The sequence below is a fragment of the Chiloscyllium punctatum genome, chromosome 38, assembly GCF_047496795.1.
Source record: "Chiloscyllium punctatum isolate Juve2018m chromosome 38, sChiPun1.3, whole genome shotgun sequence".
NCBI lineage: Eukaryota > Metazoa > Chordata > Chondrichthyes > Orectolobiformes > Hemiscylliidae > Chiloscyllium > Chiloscyllium punctatum.
The window spans coordinates 23,711,156-23,730,503 of NC_092776.1; the positions used below are offsets into that span (position 1 = coordinate 23,711,156).

The 19,348-nt window shown below is 39.8% G+C and overlaps 1 protein-coding gene across 2 annotated transcripts in view; it reads right to left on the bottom strand.

The window, feature by feature from the left end:
• The window catches only part of vwa2 (von Willebrand factor A domain containing 2), a 70,617-nt gene that overhangs the window by 12,352 nt on the left and 38,917 nt on the right, over positions 1-19,348 (bottom strand). For both annotated transcript variants that reach the window (XM_072557368.1, XM_072557369.1), the window contains exons 8-12: positions 18,689-18,821; positions 14,596-14,651; positions 12,433-12,540; positions 9,381-9,959; positions 5,324-5,875 (exon numbers count right to left, since the gene is read on the bottom strand). In XM_072557368.1, the coding sequence (XP_072413469.1) occupies positions 5,324-5,875; positions 9,381-9,959; positions 12,433-12,540; positions 14,596-14,651; positions 18,689-18,821 (1,428 nt within the window). The remainder of the gene's footprint in view (positions 1-5,323; positions 5,876-9,380; positions 9,960-12,432; positions 12,541-14,595; positions 14,652-18,688; positions 18,822-19,348) is intronic.

Below are 19,348 nucleotides of genomic sequence, written 5' to 3' on the forward strand. Positions count from 1 at the left end.
CTGTATTCCGCATTCTTATTTGTTCTTCCAAAATGGACAACTTCACACTTGGCAGGGTTGAACTCCATCTGCCACTCCTCAGCCCAGCTCTGCATCATATCTAAGTCCCTCTGCAGCCGACAACAGCCCTCCTCACTGTCCACAACTCCACCTATCTTTGTATCATCTGCAAATTTACTGACCCACCCTTCGACTCCCTCATCTAAGTCATTAATAAAAATTACAAACAGCAGAGGACCCAGAACTGATCCCTGCGGAATTCCACTTGTAACTGGACTCCATGCTGAATATTTACCATCTACTACCACTCTCTGACTTCGACCGGTTAGCCAGTTTTCTATCCAATTGGCCAAATTTCCCTCTATCCCATGCCTCCTGACTTTCCGCATAAGCCTACCATGGGGAACCTTATCAAATGCCTTACTAAAATCCATGTACACTACATCCACTGCTCTACCCTCATCCACATGCTTGGTCACCTCCTCGAAGAATTCAATAAGACTTGTAAGGCAAGACCTACCCTTCACAAATCCGTGCTGGCTGTCCCTAATCAAGCAGTGCCGTTCCAGATACTCGTAAATCCTATCCCTCAGTACCCTTTCCATTACTTTGCCTACCACAGAAGTAAGACTAACTGGCCTGTAATTCCCGGGGTTATCCCTATTCCCTTTTTTGAACAGGGGCACAACATTCGCTACTCTCCAGTCCCCTGGTATTAACCCTATTACTGATATGATCTGACTTAGACAGTTTTGTTGTTAACTATAACATGATCTGACAGTTTCTTTATTATCTACAGTGTAATATTACAAACATGATTTTTCAATAGACATGGGGACAGTAAGATAGAAAAGAGGTGCACCATGCTGTCACAATCACATTGCAATCTCCCCTCTCACCACCTCAATTGTCTCAGATGATAGGCAACAGAGTGTGTGTCGGACTCAATAAAAACCAAAAGAACTGGGGATGCTGTAAATTAGAAACCAAAACACAAATTGATGGAAAAGCTCAGCAGGTCTGGAAGCATCTGTGGAAAGAAATCAGAGTTAACGTTTTGGTTCTGAGGAAGGGTTACTGCACCTGAAAGATTAATTAAGATTTCTCTCAACGGCTGCTGCCAGACGTGCTGAGCTTTTCAAGCAATTTATGTTTTTGTTTGTGAATGCGTCTGACTCCATGGATAATCTATGCTAGTGCTGCATAAATCAGAAGATACATGTGTCGAAAGACATTCCCTCTGAATTTTGGTTTGTGGACCAAATGTTGGACTAAGGCAAGTGGTATTATCCTGAGGTCAGTGGTAGCCCAGGATTTGAAGGAATGTGAGTGTGTGCATATGCTGAGGAAGCCTGTCCTCTTACAAATGTTGTAAAGTTTTTTAAGCAATCAGTATGCTGTCTAGATGTCTAAACTGTAGTTTATCTTAGCAGAATTCCACTCTCATTCATAATGGGACTCCCCAGTGGAAGCTGTAGAATTTATTTCCCAAGTTCAGATGACACTTGGCTCAAAGGACGTTTCCATGCAGATCTTAGATTGCCAGTGTTGCCTTTGTTTTCAGTTTCAACTATCAAATGCTACCTAAATGCATGAGTTGGCAGGTGAAAATAAACCTCAAACTTCCCATGCCTAGCCAAATCAAGAAAGACATACATTTATGTAGAACCTTTCCTGCTTGGTGGATTATGTAAAGCATTTTACAATCAATTGAGCACTTTTCATACTTAAGCAATGCTGTCAATTATCAAAAACGTAACAGGCTCAATTAAAATATCTCTTGATGAGACCTTAATCTAAGTTCTGATAAGAACCCTTCTAACGAAAATAAGCTATCAAAGCTCATTTTTGAAAGAAATCATTGTATACTTTATTCACATGGGACCTCCAGACTAAAGTGAGACAAAATGAATAAACAATAAACAGTCTTAAAAGGGCAGGTAGGTTTCACAGCTTAGTTTTTCAAACACTTTTTTTTAAAAGACAGGATTTCTTAATCAAGCATGACATTCTAATTGATCAAAGCTAAAAAGTAAATTACAGTTGATCCCAGGAAAGTTTTCATGGTAATTTCTAATAGATGTAGAGAAGAGAAACAGATCTTGATTATTTTTTTCTCTGTGAGATGTATTGCTTTGAAATGATTAGTTTAATTATCCTTAGAACACATGAAAGGTAGCAGGTCAATGTGAGAACGCAATGGAACTGACTGGTACTCTCTTTAGTCAACAATGTATTTTAGCAGAACTTTAATCAAATTTCACAAGTTTCCATCTGTACTACATTATAACTTACATAATTACACTGCACAGATTGTTTTCTATATTTGTGTTTACAGCATATTAATTAACTTACTTGCAATCTCTTTTGTTAGTATTGTGGCTGGTTTATATTTACTTACCTGAAACTTAAGATATTAAAGAATACTCTTTAATATGATAAATTGAAAACACAAGATCAGTGTGTTTATATTAGCTGATGTTATAATGTGGTGGAGTGGGATTGTCTCACGCTTTCCTAACCATTTTAAAAAATATATTTATTTAGACTCTGTCCAAAGGTGGCACGAAGCCAAGTTAACGTTAGTTGGAACTTTTCATAGAGTGCAGTTAACGTCTCAAGTAAGTGCTCAGTGTGTGTGGACTTACTGCAAATATTCAAAAGGGAGCTGGCATGCACAGTTAAATGTTAAAACAAAGTGGACCGGGGATGATGAATGTGAGAGGCTGCTAATCTCCTGGAGTGAACTTAATCCATTTTGCAGGTCAGAAAGGAACATCCTGTTTATTTTTTCCCAAAATTGAGTAGAGTTCCTCCCTTTGATTTTTTTTAAGCTTACCCCAGGAAACTGCACAGATACAGGGTGAGGAAGGTGGAATTTGAAATATTAAATGGAAATTATTCCATGCTGAGATGAACCTTCCTTATCCATTCTCAAATGTTCATTTGTAAGGAGCGTCACAAAAAAAGTGATTTGCATTGAAATAAATCAAACTTGTTCCTGTTTTAGAAAGCCCGAATATATGATCCAGTTTCCAATCTTGAAAATAAATGCCAGACTGGACCTCTGTAGTCTTATCATTTCAAGCTGTTGTATTTTCAATGGAGTAAATAATATTATTAGCTTTGAGAATATCTAACCTCCACCCCTTCTCACTAACCCATAACTCTCTTTTACATTTATTCAGGTTATAATTACTGAATCATGACATCCAGCAGTTCTTTACGACCTGTAACATGATACGTTCACAACAATAACTCATATTTATTTAATGCCTTTTGTGACAAAAAAAATCCATGGTGCTATACTGTTAAACAAAAATTAAATCTTGGTTAGACTTGGTAAGTTTAAAGGAGGTGGTGAAGCCTCAGACTGTAATTTCAGAACTTTGAGCCTGGATAGCTCAAAGAATATGGGGGGACGAAGGGAATACATGACAGTTCAAATTTGTGGAAACTCAGAGCTCTTGGAAAGTTGTGGAGCTAGTGACAGTTACAGAAGCTTATAGTTTTCATAGATGGCATTACTGAAGATACATGAAGCCCTCAGTACTTAAGTAAAACCAGAAATTGCTGGAGAAACTCAGCAGGTCTGACAGCATCTCTGGATAGAAAGCAGAGTTAATGTTTTAAGTCTGGTGATCTTTCTGAAGGTCCTGAAGCTTCTCCAGCAATTTCTCCAGCTGTTTTTGTTTCAGATCTCTGGCATCTGTAGTTCTTTTTTTTCTTGGGAATTATTACTGATTAGTGATGCAGTTGAGCATGTTGAGTTAACTTATTGCATGATTTTTGTCTGCACCATTTACTAACTATGGCTCATCTATGTCTATTTCCAATTCCCCAATTTGTCTCTTTGTTCAGCAAGATGGATCCCTGTTACAACATCTTCATCTGCTACTCTCTCTCTCTTTGTGCTTGCTTTTGATTGTGCACTGATGTGGCTTTAGGGGAAATGGTCTATGGAATTTATATGTTTGTCTTGATGACAAATTCTCTCTTTTCAATGTTGACAGTTGGGTGGCTGTGTGTCTCTGATTTCTTTAGCTTTGAGTTTCTTAAAGCCTAATATTATCCTGTCCACTGAGGATTTCTGTATTTTCTGACACCATTACAAGGCAAAAGGCCCAAAGTGCCACAGGGCTAGGCAGACTGCAGTGCCCAACACTTAAAAATGAAAAAGTATGTAAGGAGAGAGAGGTTGGCACTGAGGAAGGATATGCAGATGACAGTGACACAAAAATGCTGGCAGTAAATGGATAAAAAAAACAGACAAGTTGAAAAAAATCAGATAATTTTTTGAAGTTGAATTAAAATTAAGTGTCCTACTTTGAGTAACAGAAGTATAAAAGCGTAAAAACAAAAATTGAAAAGTACGGAGAAAAAAATGAAAAAGAAATTCTTTCAAACCTTAATTTTTTTAAAACTGTTTTTAGTCTGAAAGAGTTACCATTCTGCTTATAAAGCCACAAATAAGGCAAAGTATGACTCATTTGTTTTATTATTTCCAACTGCACGCTCAATACATTTGTAGTTTCCTGGAGACTACAGGTTAAAACTTACACTCCTAGTGAAAATCACCTCCAAGGTGTCTATCCCAATGGTTTCCTGTAAAGTATATTCATTACTGTGAATTCTCTTCCATTCTCCTACTGAAGCCATTGAGGCTTTACTGGAGATTGTTGCCATGGGTGTCAGGTGAACTCCAATACTTCCTTCACTGACCATTATTCATTCATACACTGCAGTAAAGTCAGCAATTTAACTGATGGGGTGGGGGAAAGGCATCAAAACCTAACCTAATACTCTGTCAATATTTTGTCCAACTATGAATATTTGCAAAAAGAAGTGTTGGATTGTGACCCAATATTTCACCCCTTTAACTGCAGATACCATGAGGTTAATTGTAACAGTAACATAAAAAGGTAAAGTCACCATAATTCCAGAGGATTTCATTAAAGAGAGATGATGGGTGCCAGAAGGTCACCAGATCTTAGGCAAGGGATGAAGTTACGAAAGAAGATGGTAACCTCATCCAGTGCTGGAATTGAACTCATTCTGTTACTGTCATTCTGCATTGCAAACCAGCCATCCAACCAACTGAGCTGAGCTTCCCACCTGTACCACTACATCATTTCCATTCATAGTAAGACCAAGTTGAGAATTTTCTGCAACTATTCACCGTCACGGGTTGGACTCACTTTATTTTAAATTAAACCTGTCACTTGTCAGTTCTGAATCAAATAAAGAATAATAATCATTAATTTGATATGTGGAGCAAGGAAAAATACATGCCAAATGCTTTCAAAAGGATTTGCGCAATTACCTTCACACAATCTGTGGACAATAGTATCTTCAAAATATTTCAAATCTTCATAGGACGGTACCATTATCATATGAGACGCAGAACCAGCGATCTTTCCCAATGATTCCTTCTGTGCATCACCGATTCCTACAGTGAAGACTGTGATACCATTATTCCTCAGGGTCTGGGCAGGTACGGCAGCATCATCTGTACTCGCCCCATCTGTCAGCACGACAGCCACTTTGTTCACACCAGGTCGTGCTCCTTGTCGGATGCTCAAGACATCATCATAAATGTGAAGGAGAACACTGCCAGTGGAGGCAGTTCCACCCAGGTAAGGGGCCAGGCTAATTGCCTTCTGGAGATTTGTACCTGAATCAGAAGCATCGAGGCCAAATATTGTCTTAGATCTGCTGCCATAAGTTACAAGGCCAACTTGGGTAATGTCACGATTAATCTCAAACTGTGTGATGACGCTCTTCACATAATCTTTCACCTTATCAAAATTGTCCTTTCCAACTCCAGCAGATGCATCCAAAGCAAAGACCAGATCTAGAGGCTGGGATAAGCATCCTGCACAGTGGAGAGAAATAAATACAGAATTAGAAATTCCTCTAAGGTATTGGTTTCCAATGACTTTCCCATTCCAAAGGGAAAAGGAAACAAGATGGAAGTGAATGCATTGGAGAGAATTCGCATCAGTTTCCGCTTGTATGGATTTGGACAGCAACAACAATAGCTTTTCTACAACATCTTTCATCTAAAAAAACCTATCTCACAGCACTTTCCACTCAGGCAGAAGGAAAGCAAACGTCAAGCCAGAAAACGGAAAGATAAGGAGATCTAACTCAAGGCTTTGACAAAGTGACGGATTTCAAAAAGGATTTTAAAAAAAGAGAGCGAGCACTTAGGGAATACATTTCAGACAGCTTGATGCCAATATCTCAAGGCTCTCACACTAAGAGTGGAAAGAAAGTAGAAAGCACAGAATGTCAGAGGAATTAAAGATTCATGGCAGAGATAAAATGAGATGAAATCTTAAAGTATTTCCAAGGACAGGTATAATTAATCTAGATAGAGGTATGGGTGAGATGATAAATGTGAGAGTTTTCAACAAGTTATGGCTATGAATAGTATTGGCTAGGGAGATACACTGGAGGAGTAAAATTTGGAAATATCGATGGCATATACCAACGTTGCAGTTTTTAAACGACAGAAGTGAGGCCTACGCTGAGAAGGTGAAGGTTTCTGTCATGGCATCTGGAAATAAGCTGAGGTCAGACAGGAATCCAAGACTGCAAACTAACTGCTTCAGATGGTATCAAGTGAAAGGAGAAGAACTAGTGGCAATGAAGTGAGGTCTGAAGATGATGTCTTTCCTTTTCCATTGCTGAGCTGGAGGAAGCTGTGATTTAACCAAAGTTGGATACAGACTCAATGTTTAATCAGTTCCAAAGTGTTTGAAGGATTAAGAGATCCATTTGAGAGCTGAGTGCAGCCAATGGTTGATGTCACCAAGATAAAGAAAAGGACAGAGGTGGCAAGAGTTTGTGCACAGACATAGAAGACCCATTGTAAGTCTGGATGCTTTAAAGAGCTTTTTTTTTGATGAAACCCAAAGAGCTTCTGCCTATCCTGTGAAGCAGGGAGTTATGGGAGTGTAAAGAGATGCCCTTTTGCTGGATATGAATGAGTAAAATTCAGGTTAATATTTAATTTAATCATTTAATCATGTAAAAGCAGATGATAATGGCAAATGTAGAACAAGGAACAAACATGCACAAATACTGCTGAAGCTGAGAAGTTAGGACACACACCACACTGAAACAGATCCTTTTATAGTGGCTTTGGTCAGGGCTATTTTGATGCTATGAGGAGATCAAAAAGCAAACTGGAGGACTCAGGCAGCAAGTTAGGGGAATGCTGGGAGCAAATGACATGTAAAAGGGCCTCAGTGTGTAAAAAAACTGTTGGAGATGAATTGGTTTTCAACATTGATAGAAGGGTCAAGATGAGTTTTTTTAGAAGGGTTTGAAGGGTAAGTTTTGTCCTCAGCCCAAATGTAAAAACAAATTGGTTCTTTCCTCAGGATGTTTGTAATATTATCGCTGGACTGTTCGTTTTGGAGTTTGCAACAAAAACAGTGAAGTGCATTCCTGGCATTTTCCAACAATGTGGGTGCGACAAAGCATTGGATGTTTTGTCTGACAGAAAGCATATTTTGCCTGACAGAGACAAGGTGAGATACCAATCAAAACATTTTCATTATGCAGAGTTTAAGAGATTCCTAAAGTTTCGATGAGAATTGCAATTTTGAAAATCTTCATTTTTTATTTTCAATAAATGGTGTGTTAGCCTATTTAATGTGAAATAGAAAATAGTTATCTCTGTGGTGTTAAATAAAAGCTATCACTTGTCATGTTTCCCTTAAGTCCTGTCTTATTAGCCCTGCATCTTGTATAACTCCCTGTTTGACAAGATATGTGGAAGTCTGGCTCTTTGGGTTTCATCAAAAAAAGCTCTTTATAGCACCCAGATATACAGAGGGAACTTGATTATCCGAATACCAATTATCTGAAAATCAGATTATCCGAAGGAGATCTCGAGGTTTCTGATGGAAACATTACATCAAAGACATGTTTCCAACAGGGATCGTGTCTTTTGTTTACAGTGATTAAACAGACACTGTCTCCAAATGACTGTCTGCCCGCTCTCTCTCTCTCCACACTTGCCCTGGAGTTATACAAAGGGGTGTACCCTAACCACACTCCCTTTCCCCAGATACTGTCTCCACCTTTGTCCTGTACAGGGCAAAGGTAGAACCTGTCAAAAAGTTGCAGTAAAAAGTTGTGCGTGTGGCTGTGTCTGTGTATGTGTGTGACTGTGGCTGCGTGTGTGCGTGTGTGTGTGCTATTTGGAGACTTACCCCACAAAGACAACTGCAGCAGTATGGTTGTTGGTGTCCAATCAAGCTGCTCCGGAGAGGGGCGAGTGTCTACGGGGTTTGGGAGAGAGCGAGGGAGGTGTTGGACAGGGTTGGGGTGGGGGCTGTTGCATGAGGTCAGGAACAGGGGTGCGGTGTCGCATGGGGTTGGGGGCGGGGATACTGGGGGCAAGGGGCTGTGTTGCACGGGAGTGGGGGGGTGGGTCAGTGTTGGGGGCGGGGACAGTGTTGCATAGGGTTGGGGGCGAGGTAGTGTTGCATAGGGTTGGGGGCAGGGGACAGTATTGCACAGGGTTGGGGGGCAGGGGGCGTTGTTGCATAGGGTTGGGGCAGGGGCAGTGTTGCACAGGGTTGGAGGCAGCAGGCAGTGTTGCACAGGGTTGGGGACAGGAGGTGGTGTTGCACAGGGTTGGGGGCAGGGGGTGGTGTTGCACGGGGTTGGGGGCAGGGGGTGGTGTTGCACGGGGTTGGGAACAGGGGGCGGTGTTGCACGGGGTTGGGGGAGTGGGGTCAGTGTTGCATGGGGTTGGGGGTGGTGGCCGGTTTTGGACGGGATTGGATGCAGGCGGGGGGGTTGTTGTACAAGGTCGGGTTCAGGGGGTGTTGGGGGCGGGGGTGGCAATGTTGCACGGGGTTGGGGGCAGTGGGCCGGTGTTGGTGTCAGGGAGTGGTGTTGAACAGGGTTGGGGGCGAGAGTGTGTTGGGGCCGGTGTTGGGGGCAAAGTTGTGTTGCACGGAGGTGGGGGGCCATCTTGTGGGTGGGCTCATGCACTGTGTGCTGCTGCAGTTTCCTGAATGGGGAGCAGACTTTAAAAGCTCCAAGCCCCAGAGAAAAAGCATTTGATCAATTAACCCAATAATCGATTATCCAAACGAAATATTGCCCGCCCATCAAGTTCGGATAATCGAGGTTCCCCTGTACACCGGGTCTTCTGTATCTGTGCACAAACTCTTACCTCCAATATAAGGTACTTTCACCTAATAACTTCGAGGAGCTAGGTAGCTTACCATGTGGGACTGCATTTTCATACAGAGTTCATAGCACGCTATATCTGTGCATCCATGTTCTATCACACTGTGCTGTTATCTGAGGAAAAGGTAAAAGTGAAAAACAAGATTTGAAAGTGTACATGCCTTGATTATCAACGCTGCAGATTTTCTTGTTTAGTTCAGGAATCTTATTCAAGAAGGTCCGTGGATTTGAATATGTGATAGTACGCTGTGGATCTCCTGTAATTCCAACCAGTTCGGATTGACGGCTCTGGCTGCCAATGGCAAGAAGGAAGACCTTTCGTTCGCTCGCATTTTTGGCTGCCTCAGCAACTGAATCTTCTGCTTTCGAGTCAGTTAGCAGAACTAAAACACGGGGATGATCTTTCTGAACTTTTGCAAGTGCTGAGCTAGTTTTGAATCCAAACTGGGTAAGGTAATGCAGAGCTTTGCCAGTCTTTGTGCTGCCCCCTTTAAAACGTATTGAATCGATCATTTTAACAACATCTGATACATCACTGTGCTGACCCACTGGCAACTCCATCTGGACACCATCACTGAATTGTGCCACTCCAACATTGACTTGACCATCTACAGTCAGTACAGTTTGGAGAAATCGCTTCACAAATGATTTGTGCTGAAGAAATCCTTCTTCTGTCACTTTGGAAGAGCCATCGATAAGTAACAAAAGATCCACATTGCAGTCCAGACCTTGCTGTGGAGCTGTTAAAATAAACAAAACATTTCAAATACATTAACATGAAATCATCATATGAACAAACCTTTAAATCATTCCATTAACACCGTAGATACTTTCAGACAGTTGCAGAATGATGCCAATAGAGCAATAGAATAGGTCGGGCTGGATTACCATACAGAGAGCTAGCATAGACCTGATGGATTGGGAGACCTTCTGTATATTGCATCCATGAATTGTCCAACAACAAATTGCCACGCTTATCAGGTGGTACTCCAGAATAGCTTCAGAATATTATATTCTATGATGGTTGTATATGGTTAAAGTGAAATTGTAAGAACATTGCATATGTGTCCAATTTAATCTTTCCATAACAGGACATTCTAATATTCATCAAACTCTGCAGCAGTTAGAGTAGGATTGTGAAAGATCTCTTCAGGGTCCTGCATGAAAATTGCTGATACTAAACATCACATTATTGACTACACTGCAGTCTTATGCTTTACGCTGTAATATTTAGCCTGTGTAATCGTACAGAATATTTTGAGAATAGAAGTGTGCATTTTTTTTATTCAAAAGAATCAGTAAGGAAAGGATTGATAGCTAAATAGGCAAAACATCATAACTTTGCATTTTTTCCTAAATCCTTAATGTGATTGCTTTCAAACCAACAAAACTCCTATGACTGTTTAAAATAATGGTATCAGACCAAATGTTGAAAAGCAATCAGACGGCAGACATACAGGCACAGTGCAGTTAGATAACGGCTGATAAGCAGATAAGACAATCAGGTGCTGGTCAACCAGATGCAGTTAGTAAGTCTGTATTCTCATTTATAATCGGTAAATACAAATGATAAAACATCAAGCTTGTTTGCAAAGAAGAATATCGTATTTAATGGATAAAGATCAGACCTGGCTAAGGATTTTACTAAACTATAAAGGAAACTAGTTGGTCTAGTGACAGTCAATAGTGCACAGTCTATTACTAAACTCAAAAATACAATAGGGGCAGTTTTCTGCCATCATCCGCTGGCACTGCATGATGAAAATTCAGGTATGAACAACACTGGAATAGAAATCAGAAAATAATCCCTCATGGACATTTCCTGCTGATACTATGCTAAATCCTTTGCTGTACTAATGATAATCTCATGACCAGCTCCTCTCTATGTTAACTATAGTCGCTAATGCAGCAGCTTAGTAGAATACTGATAATGGTGATGAGTTGTACCACTGCTCCCGATAAAAGAATCCATCTTAAATTTAGGATAATTGGGCTGGATTTTCAAGGAGTGACAATCTCACACATGTTGCCATTCTGTTCCTTTTGTTCCACATTTCTGACAAGAGATTCTGACTAGGGCACTTTCAGAAATGTGGAGCCATATTTTCACTCTGACAGATCCCTCACAGCATACAACAGTCAGAAAAAGTAAGCTATGGCACCAGTCAAATGCTGTGTTCTGAAATTTTAAGATTCAGGAGTTTCCTCATTGTCACAGAAAAACAAAATCCTGGAACTCCCTCCCTAAAGGCATTGTGGGTCTTCCTACATCTAATGGACTGCAGTGATTCACCAAGGCAGTTCATCACCTTCTCAAGGTCAACTAGGAATAGTCAATCAATGTTGGCCCAGTCAGCAACACCCACATCCCATGAAGAAAAAAAAGTGAATAATCTACTGAACTTTGTATTACATCTGCAATCACTTTTGCTACTAGTCAAAAACAAATATTGATTGCCAATTGCATTGCAACAATATAGGCCTTACAAGCCTGGCATCATTCCATGACTAAGAGGACAGGCACCGATCCTTCTCTGAGGTGGATATAGTGATAGGAACAAAGCCAGCAAGGTAAACCTCATGGGGCTGTTAATCTGGTCCAGTCAGGAACCCCTGGCTGACAGATAAGAACAGGAGTGTCAGACATCCTAGAGAAAGCAAGGTCTGCAGATGCTGGAGATCAGAGTCGAGAGTGTGTTGCTGGAAAAGGACAGCAGGTCAGGCAGCATCCGAGGAGCAGCAGTCACCATTCCTAATGAAAGGCTCTGGCCCAAAACGTTGATTCTCCTGCTCCTCGGATGCTGCCTGACCTGCTGTCCTTTTCCAGCAACACACCGTCAGACATCCAGTTCAGTCTCAGAAATGCTTAAATTCTATTGCAGTTTAATCATTCTCACTGAATACAATTACAGTAATTCCAATGTACTATTCTCAATTTATCAACTTTAGTTCATAAATCTTGTCCAAAGTATAGGCTCCAGGTAGTAAATTATGTATGCAACTAACAGCATTCAGCCGGTTGTTCACACAATGATGAATTGACTGAGCATTTATGTAAAACTGGTGGTGCCAAATTTGTATGCTGCACTAAATATTAACAATGCTGAATGAAGCACAATTTTGAGCAAAAGAAAGAGCAAGTGGACTGCATGAAGACATCTATGCACATATTTAATGAAAGTATCTAAGTAATGAAAATGTCTAAGTATTTACCACAAGTAGCATCTCCTCCAAATGCTGTGGGACACACACAGTGATACTTTTCAAAGTCTTCAGCGATACATGTGCCTCCAAATTGACAGGGCTGTGAATCACAGGGATCTATTGAGGGTTTTAGGTAAACATTGTTAAGATTTTCACTGTTACTATCCATTACCAACAATAAACAAATGTCCCTAAAAGAGCATCTTAGAAATAGTTGATACAGAGCCACAACAACTAACTGTGCAAGCTAGTAAGATTATAAGATATCACAAATAATATGTCCATAGCATAAAAAGTTACATGTATACATTTCTTTATATCCTGCATGAATTGGTGATTACCTTTCGAAATTCTATTAATTCTACATTGGTGTTTATAGTTTGGAAGTTTGCAAAAGTAACCCCACTATTGAAGAAAAGTGGACAGGAGAAGCAAAATAGGGAACTACATGCTTATTAACCTGACATCAATAGTTGGGAAGATACTGGAATCTATTGTAAAGGATGATTTAGAGAATAATTATCTGATAGACAGAAACAATATTTTATGAAGGGGAGATCATGTTTGACAAACCTGATAGAGTTGTTTTTTTTAAAAGGATATTACTGGAGAGCCAATAAGGGAAAGTCAGTGGATGTGGTTTATTTAGGTTTTCAAAAGGCTTTTGACAAAGTCCCATAAAGGAGTTTAGAAAACAAAATTAAAGTGCATTAGATTGGGGTTAATATACTAACATAGATTCAGAATTGGATAGAAGCAATGGGTACAAATAAATGGGACATTTTCATGTTGTCAGACTGTGGCTGGTTGGGTACTTCAGAGCTAAGTGACAGGACCCCAGTTTTTTTTACAATCTATTTACTTAGGATTTGGATATAGGGACCAATTGTAGTGTTCCCAAATTTGCAGATGATATAAAACTCAGTGGAAATGGGAATTGTGTGGAGAATAAAAAAGGCTTCAGGTGGATTTAATCAGGCTTATAATTGGGCAAGAGCATAGCAGATGGAATAAAATATGGATTAGTGTAAATCTGATGTTAACAAACTGGATGTTTAATAGCTTTCAACATGGCATGCAACCTCTCAGGAGCTTTTCAACGTTCGTATGTTTGATGAAGCTAACTTGTTCCATTTGCATCCCTGAAAATGGTTATTCAAATATGCTATGAGGCTAGCTCATAACTTTCTATCTTGCAAAGTATTGTTATTTTGTTTGATAACTTCACTGAAATGAAATATCCCTGATTTGGAGATGTTGGTGTTGGACTGAGGAATACAAAGTTAAAAATCACACAACACTAGGTTATAGTCCAATAGGTTTTAATTGGAAGCGCTAGCTTTTGGAGCGTTGCTCCTTCATCATTTTGTCTGTAAATTTATTGATTTTGGCTCTATATTTTATCCAAATTGATAATATATACCACAAAAAATGGGGAATCTAGTACTAAACACTGCAAAACTGCAGGAAACACCCTTCTAGTTACAAAAACACCCATCAACAATCATTATTTCCTCCACTCACACCATTTATACTAGCTTTTGATCTTTCTGATTGTAAATTCTGTGCCTTTGTGCTTCCCTTCACTTTACCTGTACATGGAGCACTGCTCCAAAAGCCTTTGATCTCAAATAGATCATTTGGACTATGACCTGATGCCATGTGACTTCTGACTTTGTCAACCCCAGTCCAACACTGGCACCTCCACATCATTATTTCCTGCCACTGAGCTAATTTTGTATCCAGCTTCTTATACTACCCTGGATCCCTTGGGCTTTTGAAAAAAAAAACAATCTGCCTTGTGAGACCATGCTGAATAATCTATTATGTCAATAATGATCACTTAATCAGTCTACGTAGAAAATGAGTTCCTTTCTGAGCTTCTTCTCAAATTGCATTTTAAGATTGCATTTTTAATACTAATTAGATGCTTTAAAAGCCACACCATTTACAAACAGGCATATTTTAAAATGGAATAACAGCCTGGACCTTATAAAATAGCTGCTTGTTGGCAATGCCACAGGAGATTTCGTAGTAATTTATATAAATACTTATCAGAATCATCAGTTAATATCACAATTACATCAATAAAAGGGAACTGCTTAAAATGAACAACAAAATGGGCTTTATTACCAGTATAATGTTGGGAATTTGTATTTCAGCAATACATACCTGGGCAAGTTGTTCTGTAGCATCGAGCAAGGTGTGTTTTATAAACTCTCTTCCAACTGAAAAGAAATGCGATTTCTGGAAGTAATTATTTTCATGCACAGAACATATGATATTATGAAATAATATCTAATTTTATATCTTTATAAATAATATCCTTATATTACAAATACAAGTGTGTACAAAAAACTTTTCTGATTCAGTATGTGGATGTACCAACTAGAGAAGATGCAAAACTTGACCTACTCTTGGGAAATAAGGGAGGGCAGGTGACTGAAGTGTCAGTGGGGGAGCACTTTGGGCTAGCGACCATAATTCTATTAGTTTTAAAATAGTGATGGAAAAGGATCGACCACAGCTAACATTTGAAGTTCTAAATTGGAGGAATGCTAATTTTGACAGTATTAGACAAGAAATCTCAAAAGCTGATTGGGTGCAGATGTTTGCAGGTAAAGGGACAGCTGGAAAAGGGGAAGCTTTCAAAAATGAGATAACGAGTGTACAGAGTCAGTACATTTCAGTTCAGGTGAAATTAAAGGCCAGTAGGTATAGGGAATGCTGGATGATGAGAGAAATTGAGGTTTTGGTTAAGAAAAAGAAGAAAGCATATGTCAGGTATAGACAGGAGAGATCGAGTGAATCCTTAGAAGAGTATAAAGGCAGAAGGAGTATAGTTAAGAGGGAAATCAGGAGGGCAAAAAGGGAACATGAGATAGCTTTGGCAAATAGAATTAAGAAGAATCCAAAGACTTTTTACAAATACATTAAGGACAAAAGGGTAACTAGGGAGAGAATAGGGCCTCTCAAAGATCAGTAAGGCGGCCTGTGTGCGGAGCCGCAGGAGATGGGGGAGATACTAAACGAGTATTTTGCATTAGTGTTTATTGTGGAGAAGAACATGGAAGATATAGAATGTGGGGAAATAGATGGTGGCATCTTGAAAAATGTGCATATTACAGAAGAGGGAGTGCTGGATGTCTTGAAACACATAAAAGTGGATAAATCCCCAGGACCTGATCAGGTGTACCCTAGAACTCTGTGGGAAGCTAGGGAAGTGATTGCTGGGCCCCTTGCTGAGATGTTTGTTTCATCGATAGTCACAGTTGAGGTGCCAGAAGACTGGGGGTTGGCTAACGTGATGCCACTGTTTAAGAAAGGTGGTAAGGACAAGCCAGGGAACTACAGACCGGTGAGCCTGACATCAGTGGTGGGCAAGTTGTTGGAGGGAATCCTGAGGGCCAGGACTTACATGCATTTGGAAAGGCAAGGACTGATTAGGGATAGTCAATGTAGCTTTATGCATGGGAAATCATGTCTCACAAACTTGATTGAGTTTTTTGAAGAAGTAACAAAGAGGATTGAGGAGGGCAGAGTGGTGGATGAGATCTATATGTACTTCAGTGTGGCGTTCAACAAGGTTCCCCATGGGAGATTGGTTAGCAAGGTTAGATCTCATGGAAAACTGGGAGAACTAGCCATTTGGATACAGAACTGGCTCGAAGGCAGAAGACAGAGGGTAGTGGTAGATGGTTGTTTTTCAGACTGGAGGCCTGTGGCCAGTGGAGTGCCAACAAGAATCGGTACTGGGTCCACTACTTTTTGTCACTTTATATAAATGATTTGGATATGAACTTGGGAGGTATAGTTAGTAAGTTTGTAGATGACACCAAAATTGGAGGTGTGGTGGACAGCAAAGAAGGTTACTTCCGATTACATTGGGATCTTGATCAGATGTGCCAGTGGGGCTAAGGAATGATAGGTGGAATTTAATTTAGATAAATGTGAGGTGCTGCATTTTGGGAAAGCAAACCTTAGCAGGACTTCTACACTTAATGGTAAGGTCCTCGAGAGTGTTGCTGAACAAAGAGAACTTGGAGTCCAGGTTCATAGTTCCTTGAAAGTAGAGTAATGGGTAGATAGGATGGTGAAGAAGGTGTTTGGTATGCTTTCCTTTATTGGTCAGAGCATTGAGTACAGGAGTTGGGCGGTCATGTTGCAGCTGTACAGGATGTTAGTTAGGCCACTTTTGGAATATTGCATGCAATTCTGGTTTCCTTCCTATCAGAAGGATGTTATGAAACTTGAAAGGGTTCAGAAAACATTTACAAGAATGTTGCCAAGGTTGGAGGATTTGAGCTATAGGGAGAGGCTGAACAGACTGGGGCTGTTTTCCCTGGAACGTTGAAGGCTGAGGGGTGACCTTATAGAGATTTATAAAATCATGACGGACATAGATAGGATAAATAAATGAAGTCTTTTTCCTGGAGTGGGGGAGTCCAGAATTAGAGGGCATAGGTTTAGGGAAAGAGGAGTAGAATATAAAAGGAACATAAGGAGCAACTTGTTCACGCAGATGGTGGTGTGTGCATGGAATAAGCTGCCAGAGGAAGTGGTGAAGGCTAGTACAGTTGCAACATTTAAAAAGGCTTCTGGATGGGTATATGAATAGGAAGGGTTGAGAGGGATATGTGCCAAGTGCTGGCAAATGGGACTTGGGATATCTGATAAGCATAGACAAGTTGGACCGAAGGGTATGTTTCCATGCTGTACATCTCTCTGAGTCTATGTAGTAAAAATTAGTTCACCTACTTGATCCCTTACCAAATCCTTTCATGTTGCAGCCTAAAACATTATATCCCTGTGTTATTCAACAATGTTGGAATGCAGTGTTATCCTGAGAATGGATTAAGATAGGCCAAATAGCCTTCCTTCTCCATAGATACCTGGTGAGCTTTTTTTTATTGGCCTTCAGTGTGAGATCTTTTCAAATTCCTTTTGAAAATGCATGTACATTAGATGAATTATTTGAACTTGAACTATAAGTGATCTGGACTTTGCGGTAGTAATGATGGCAAAATGTTCAGTGCTTGCTTTAATTACGCCTCTCAAATGGACAGTGATTTCTGGAATCTACAAAAGATCAATGGAAATCTGAAAAAGGCTGCCAATGATTCTATGCTTCTCTGCAGGGTACACTGTAAAAGATCCACACATTACAAACAAATTGAAATCATTAAACGTATGTGAACATGCATTTTGACACCATCAGATTTATTGCACAATCTGTTGAAGAAGTTAAACATTGTTGGACAAGGTGCAACTTGCTTTTTGACTGTGTTCTTAGTTCATAACTTTTACTGAACAGCCTCACCAGCACTAAAATAATCTTATATTTGTGGAATGCCAAATTTCTTCATTATGTTAAAACAACTACAAATAATTCTAAAACAATATGTTTTTATATAGTTCATGATAGTTTAGCTACAAACTTAAACCCATGTATATGATCCAAAATTTATTTATTTTTGAATGAAATTATATTAGAAGCTGTGAAATAAATCAGTGCTTTTAACATCCTGGTTTTCCATCTTTAAGAATGCTTGATTGCAATGGCTACTTAGCTACTTAATGGTACCATCGTTGCTGGATGCCAGGAGATCCATTTGACTTAACACCAAAGTCAAACTAACATTGGAAAGGAGAACCCCATACAACAAACAGTTAAATCCTATGAGTTTCCTTCTTTGAGGTCAGTTCTTTGCTGCTGACTGCTAAATTCAGGTCAGAGTGTCACTTCTTCAGAAACATTTCCTATTATATTGAGAAGCAGATCTTTCCTTTAAGCAGTCAATGCTAGCTGTCATAATTATCCCACTCTCTTCTAAGTATTCAGTAACTTTATCTTGAATTATTGGATCTAAGAGTTCATCTGCAGCTTAGACTAGCAGGTTAGTCAATAGCTAGTTTACTCTGTTGTCCTTTCATGTTACATTGTTGATTCTCCAAGTCCTGCTCGTGTTTGCCTATCTAATTCTGGTTAGAGCCTCTTCAATTCCTCTCCCATAAACTTAACTATTTAGGATGTCTGCCACAAAGATCATCTCAATTTCTGTAAACCAATTTATTTCCTGTAGGTCTCTCTAACAAATGTTCCACGCTCCTCTCACACAGTTCAGGCTTGACAATGGTGATTATTACTGGCCATTTCATGAACTTCAGCAAGATTAATCTCAGCCTTCAGATCACACTGCAAGCTTCAAAACATTACAAATTATATTTTCTTGTCATTCTTTCTTTACAGTAAAATGTTACCTACCTGTAATAAGGACACATTGTTGAAAAAGGCCCACCATATCCTTTTGATCCCTTCCAACACATGAAATTTCCTTTAAATTCCTTCACTGTTTCTAGTGACTTACGATGACAGAAGTGGGATTCCAGTTTACATGCTGAAAGCAACCATGTGGCAATGTTTTAATTGTATTTATGCAAGTTAGTGAGTTTTGAGAAGATTTGTAGCTCACATTGAGGTTCTGGATGGAAGTTTGCTCGCTGAGCTGAAAGATTCGTTTTCAAACATTTCTTCATCATACTAGGTAACATCATCAGTGAGCCACCGCTGAAGCCCTGGTGTTAGTGACCCGCTTTCTATTTATGTGTTTAGGTTTGGGTTGGTGATGTCATTTCCTGTTCTTTTTCTTAGAGGGTGTTAAGTGGGGTCCAAGTCGATGTGTTTGTTGACAGAGTTCTGGTCAGAATACCACGTTTCCAGGAATTCTCATGCACATCTCTGTTTGGCTTGTCCGAGGATGGATGTGTTGCACCAAAGTGGTGTCCTTCCTCATCTGTATGTAAGGATACTAGTGAGACTGGGTCATGTCTTTTTGTGGCAAGTCAATGTTCGTGTATCCTGGTGGCTAGTTTTCTGCCGGTTTGCCCAATGTAGTGATTGTTACAGTTCTTGCAAGGTATTTTG